The 6,530-nt window shown below is 46.5% G+C and overlaps 1 protein-coding gene across 1 annotated transcript; it reads right to left on the bottom strand.

Annotated features, from left to right (window-relative positions):
- Window positions 1-271: 271 nt before the first annotated feature.
- KCNE4 (potassium voltage-gated channel subfamily E regulatory subunit 4) lies at window positions 272-3,865 on the bottom strand. Its single transcript, XM_003908004.5, is given in 2 exon segments — window positions 272-2,319; window positions 2,871-3,865. Coding segments are annotated over 2 exon segments (666 nt in total). The 5' UTR covers window positions 3,001-3,865; the 3' UTR covers window positions 272-1,783.
- Window positions 3,866-6,530: the final 2,665 nt, after the last annotated feature.

Raw genomic sequence — 6,530 nt, 5'->3', positions numbered from 1 at the left:
GTGGCTCACGCTTGTAATCCCAGAACTTTGGTAGACCGAGGTGGGAGGATCATTTGAGGCCAGGAGTTCGAGACCAGCCTGGCCAAAATGGCAAAACCCCATCTCTACTAAAAAATAAAAAATTAGCCAGTCATGGTGTCAGGTACCTGTAATTCCAGCTACTCAGGAGGCTGAGGCAGGAGAATCGCTGGAACCCAGGAGGTGGAGGTTGCAGTGAGCCAAGATCACGTCACTGCACTCCAGCCTGGGCAACAGAGCAAGCCTCTGTCTTAAAAAAAAAAAAAAAAAAAAAAGGTTTTTAAATAGAATTAAATTTGACCTTTTACTTCCTCCTTGTCTTTAAGGGCCTAATGGATCTGCAAAACTGTTGACCGCAGGAATAAATGGAGACATTGGAAGCATTCCTGTGTGTTTTCCTTTAGACTTTGCTTTCCTTTAGCTGGAAGTGTTAACATCACACATTCTCCAGAGGACTTTGCAGAGGAGAATGTGGTGTCTGCTTCTTTCCTTCAATCCTGGGAAAACTACAGCAGGGCTGGTTGGTAGCTTGCCCTGAATTCCCCAGTTATACGTGTTCTGAATCTCCAACTGCTCCTTTAAATCAGCGTATCCTTGTTCAGACTAACCAGCCAAAGGGGAAGCATTTGGTCCAAGCTTCCTCACACCAGGCTGTGGAGTATTTATCACAGAGTCCTAAAATCTAAAGACATCCTCCCAGCCCCCTGGGGATGGAGATCGTCAGGAACCTCATGCAGACAGCGAGCTTCTTGATGACATGCCCAGGACCACACAGCAAATGAGTGTCAGGGCTCGGGATCAGGAAGCACAGAACTTGGAGCCCAGCTTTGTGCAATCTCCGCCTGAGTATGCCCTTCTAGGTCTCAGCTACGTGACGAAATACCACATTATGTCCTCTCCCAGCTCAGAAAACTAGGCTGGGAAACTGAGCAGCAGCAGAGCTAACGGCTTGGCCTTGTTCAACCCCACTTACCCCTTCTAGAAAGATCAGGAAGAGTCCCCTGAACCACCACCCGGAGTGCAGGTTAGATTCTGGGGAAGCTCTTCTGATCCAAAGAATGTCATGCCAGCATGTGATGCTGCATGGCCACAAGTCAGAGTTCAAGGTCATAAGTGAGACGAAAGGTCAAAATAGCAGATCATCTCTTATAACCCCAGCCAATGTTAACAGGTTTAAAAGTTACTTTTTTTTTTCTTACAGTGTGCAAATGGGCTGGGTTCAGATCTCCAGCCTTCTTCCACCAAAAATCCTTCTCTAATCCAAAAGAAGCTTGTAACCCACCGTGAAGGAATGCCACAGGTACACAGTAGAGATACTTACAGTCAATCAGCTCTAGAAGGACAAAGCTCTAGGCAAATAGCAAATCACAACTAGTCCCTCAGCATGTCCTAAGCCTTTGGCAGCCCTGGGGAGAGGCAGACCCTGCAGGAGCTACCCAGGGCATCCAGTGAGAAAATGGCAAGCATATCATCCCGCCAAATTCTGAACAGAACCCCAACACCCAGGCCCCAAAGTCAATGTACACTCTCCACATCTCCGGGGCTTTTTCAGTGGTGGGTGCAAACCACAGGCACCTCCCGGACTCCTCGGGGCTGCTGGCTCCGGCTGAGCCTAGTCCCCCACCCCACCCCAAATTGGGGGCTTGCCGAGGGTCTTTTCAAAGTGGCAGCCGCACTGCGAAAGTGAAACCAGACACTTGAAAACTGTCTTTCCTCTCTCTAAGGGTGCTGGCTGATGGAGCCACCGGCAGGGATCCCGGGGGTGCTAGGAATTCTGATGGATGTTCTCCGAGGACCCTTCACTGCTTTCGTTGAGGGGCGTCTCCGAGGTCTCCTCCAGCTCATCGTCTGCCCCCTCCTCCTGAATAGTGAGGTGCACGTCCGGGGAGGAGGACTCGGAGCTCACGCTGTCCCCTTCCATGGAGCACAGGGTGCAGGACAGCGCGGGCGCCACGCTCTCCTGCAGCATGTTCAGCATCAGGGGCACCTGCACCGACCTCAGGCCTGACACCACGGGCAGCGGCTTCATGGCCTCCCCCCAGAGCCGCTCCTCGTCTTTGTACAGCAGCAGGAGGCTGGACTTCTTCTCTCGCCTCTTGGATTTCATGTAGCCCAGCATGATTCCGATCAAGAAAATGCCATAGAAGGACATGACAACCAGAATGTAGAAGTACTCGTTGCCGTTGCCGTTGCCGCCGCCGGGCGCACGGAACTCCAGGGGGCTGCTGGAGGCTGCGGTGCCGGGGTGCGTGCTGTTCAGAGGCTCCATCTTCAGCATTGAGGCTGCCTGCACAGCAGGGGCTGGGGAAAAAGCTGCAGGTTAGAGCTGTCCCCCAGGTTCCCGGCACAGGGAGGAGGGGGAGCACAAAGTTTGTGGAACTGCAATACCAAAAAAGCTCAAAAGTGCATGAAAGAAATAGCATAAGAGGCTTCGCCAAACAGATGACAGGAGTGAGCTATGAGGGCTTGGAGTGCACGGGAGAGAAGCCCGGGGAGGGTTCACTGGGAAAAGTAAGAGGGACTCTTTTTTTTTTCTTTTTTCTTTTTTTTTTTTTTTAGTGTACACATCTGTCCTGTTTGTAGTGAGCCGTATTACTTTTTTTTTTTTACATCAATGTAAGACAGGAGCATCAGTAAATAATAGCTTTAAAATTGGGAAGCGCATTTTAACAGAGCAGAAACAGAGTTTACATTGTGTTTCCAAAATCAAACTATTGTAAATTCAAAACAGTGTTTCCTTAGAACACAGAAAAGCAGAAAGAAAATAAAGGAAAAAAAAATTCATCTATTCATTGGCAAAAATGCCCATCTTTCAAATGTTTCTGAAGCAAAGTGTAGCCTTGCTCACTTACCAAGGCTGACAGTTTGTCCCAAGTTTTGATTTCCCAGATCGTCCAGTCCAAGAGGGTTCTTCTGCTCTGTCCGGCTCTGAGCTCTGACAACTCAGCCGCTGCAGTTGGGATATATAGTCAAGAAGTGCATCGTCACGTGCTCTGGGAGGAAAATTTACAACAGAGGTTGATCGTGGCAGAGTGAGCAGTGAACTGAAAGCACTGCAGTTCAACTCCCTGAACTTTGCAGCTGTGAAAAAGAGAAAAAGACTGGGAAGTGAGAACTGCTCCTCACGCCCCAGCGCCCAGCCAGGGTTTTCAGGTGGCCGTGATGATGCGTGAAAAGAGGAGAAAGGAATGCGCTGGGTTGGAACCGTTACCCCAAAGTCCACTCTCACTGAAAATTAGCTCATGCTTCATCCAGCTCTTGGGAATAACCGTCATTGGGCTACAGGTTTTCAGAGGCAGCTGAATCCCATAATCTGGATGAAAGACAGTTGGAAGCAAGTGCAGAATTTATAGTCAAGAAACTGGGGCTTCGGTTTCAGTTCTTCCACTCCTTATGCAAATATGATAAATCCTTCCTCAACCTTTCCGCACCTCACATTCCTCGTCTGTAAAATCATTGTGCCTGGGTGTCGTCTGCAGGTAGGATTATATAAAGCACATGACCTTTTGAGTCCCTTTCAGCTTAGCCCTTCTAAGATTGAAGGCTGGTTGGTGTAGCTTAGCCCTCTAAAAGCAGAGATTCTACCTGCCTTCCATATCAAGGTCACAAACCTATGTTTATAATAATTATTTTTTTAAAAAGATCCAAGGTTCTTTTCAGTGGTCTGCATGAAGTGGGAACTTGTTGTGGTGAAAGATACGATGGGCCAGTTTTGTTCCGTCCTGCCATACACAGCTGCTCCTCTGAAGCCTCATGCGGAGACTATTGACACATCTCTTTGCTGTCTCTGGCAGGTCAGGGGAGGAGCAGGACTATTTCAGAGTGCAACTAAGCACAGTTCAAGTTTTTTAAACCTCGGTAGACCCCATGTTTAAATGGCTGCTGTGATCAAAATTGGAAGAGGAATTGCAGGCTTTAATGTCAGTCTCTCTGCTCCCTGGGCTGCTTACTCTGAGGCTTTCATGCTAAGTGGAAGGAAACTGGGAGGGATCCGCTCCCTCCAGTTGTCTGTGGCCTGTGGATTACAGCCAGACTCTAAAGGAAACATCTCTCATGGTTGTGCTGTAGTCAAACTGACGCATACGACATCCACCTGACCTGCTGGAACATATATAGCTTAGGCACTGGAATTTTCGCTGCTGCTCCAGGAACCGCCCTGGGTTGGCACCTGATCCTGATTCTAAGAAGACACCTGGAGGAAAAATAGGGAGATTAACTGAATGCTGCTGTTTTTCCCACTTGACTATTCACCTGTGCTTGCCCGTAAATCACCAGCTGGCACTGGAGGTACCAATCATAGACCACTCCAGCATCACGACCATCCACACAGTGGAACTGTGCTTATACCAGTAAAGATACCCTCCCCCATTGTGTTAATACGTAAAACCCTCCATAGCTACCTTGGCCGTGGTAGACTTGGCCTTTTCAACAGGTGTCCATCACAAGCACTAGAACACTTCCATCTACATCTAAGCCTACACTGGAATGTCTGGGACACTAGAACAAGACGGGCCCGAGAAAGAGATGCCTGTTGATTGTTGACCCTGGTATTGTTTATTGTGTACCTTAGGACATACGAGATTGGTCATCACCCAGAGATTATTCAACACCAAACACTGGAAGCTTTGAGTAGGCAGAGAGGAGGTGGGGATAGGGGTTACCAGATTCAAGGAGCAGAAGTACAAAGCCTGGTGCCAAGAAGCCAAACAGAGGCTGAAGTTTTAAACAAAATAAATCCCCAAACCTGAGCCAATAGTCCCAAGGGAATACAACCAAGAAAAGAGATGAGCGTGAGGAGACATCTAGAATGAATTCCAAAGGACAGAGCAAGTCAGAGCCAAAGGAAGAGCAGGACTGATTGCAGGAGTCGGGGAAGGAACAGCCCGCCTGCTTGGAGTCCCTGCTGCCCCAATTCCCATGGACTCCCTGCATGGATATTTCTACTAGAGTTAAATGAGGCTGGGTGCAGTGACTTATTTCGGTAATCCAGTGCTTGAAGAGGCTGAGGCCAATGAATCACTTGAACCCAGGTGTTTGAGACCATCCGGGGCAACACAGTGAGACCCCATCTCTACTAAAAAAATACAAAAATTAGTAACTAGGCCTGGTGGTGAGTGCCTGTAGTCCCAGCTACTTGGGAGACTGGGGTGGGAGGATCACTTGAGATCAGGAATTCAAGGCTGCAATGAGCTCTGAACATGCCACTACACTCCAACCTGGGTGACAGAGCGAGATCTCTAAAGAAACAGAATACAATACAATACAATACAATATTTAAATGAAATGATGCAAAGAAAGCATCATGTCTGGCTGAATGCGCATGCTCAGTGTCTGCTTTTCGTTGTCATTTTTAGGAGTACCCTGTTGCTCCCAAGGGCTTCGGGTTGCCTCCTATCATGTGTGTGCCCATCTCCAGACTTTTTATCACTGCTCCTTCCCCTGTCTGTCACTCCCAGGAATGGAATTTAAGAGAAGGGAATTCCAACTTCAAAACACATAGCTCATTCTACTTCCCAGCCCTCATTCGTGACAGGGATTGTGAAAATGATGGCAGTGAATAGTGGCATAAAGAATGAGGGGGAGGGGGCACATCTTGAAAGTGCACTCTGTCGGGAGAGGATGGCACTGCACAAGAATTATTAATTATATCTACCCCAGGCCTCAATTTTAGGAGACAGCAATGTTAAAGAAATAAATCAATTTTGACTAGCATTTCCATTTCCTGAACAGTGTCTTTTCAGGAGCAAACATATCTAATTCTGATGAAGTCCATTTTATTTTCAAGGTTTTTGGTTGTGCTGTTTGGATCCTAAGAAATATTTGCTTAACCCAGTCATGAGGTTTTTCTCCTGTCTTTCTTCTAGAAGTTTTATGGTTTTAGCCTTACATTTAGACCTATGATACATTTCAAGTTAATTTTATTCTACGATGTAAGATATGGGTCAAGGGTTTTTGGGAGGGGTTGTTTGTTTTTGTTTTGCAGACAGATGTCCAATTGCTCCAGCATCATTTGTTAAAAAGTCTCCTTTTCCTGTTTAAAATTATCTTGGAACCTTTGTTGAAAATCAATTAACCTTATATATGCAGTTCTATTTCTTAACTCTTCATTCTGTTCCTTTGATCTCTCTGTCTATCCTTGCATCAATATTATTCTGTTTTGATAAATCCATTTTAAACATATATTTTAAATGAGTCTAAGATACACTGCAGTTCAAATCTAACTTAGTGTCTATCATGTACCAACTACACCTAAGTCCTGTGAGGTCAAGTGTTATTACAACCATTTCATAGATAAGGAAACTGAAGGTCAAAGAGGCAAAGCAAGTTGCTCAACGTCAAATCACTAGCAGTGCAGTCAGTATTTGACCCCAGATCTATGCAACTCCAAAACCCATTCTTTTTCCACTACCCTTTGTCTCACTGAATGGGAAACAAAAAGAAACTGAGAAAGAGTAGGAAGTGAAAGATGGACATTTTTCCAACTTCTTTTGAGTCTTCATAAAGCTTTTTTT

Source organism: Papio anubis, chromosome 10, assembly GCF_008728515.1.
Source record: "Papio anubis isolate 15944 chromosome 10, Panubis1.0, whole genome shotgun sequence".
Classification (NCBI taxonomy): Eukaryota; Metazoa; Chordata; class Mammalia; order Primates; family Cercopithecidae; genus Papio; species Papio anubis.
The sequence above is the reverse complement of the archived record's forward strand: the minus strand, read 5'-3'. Positions and strand labels throughout refer to the sequence as shown.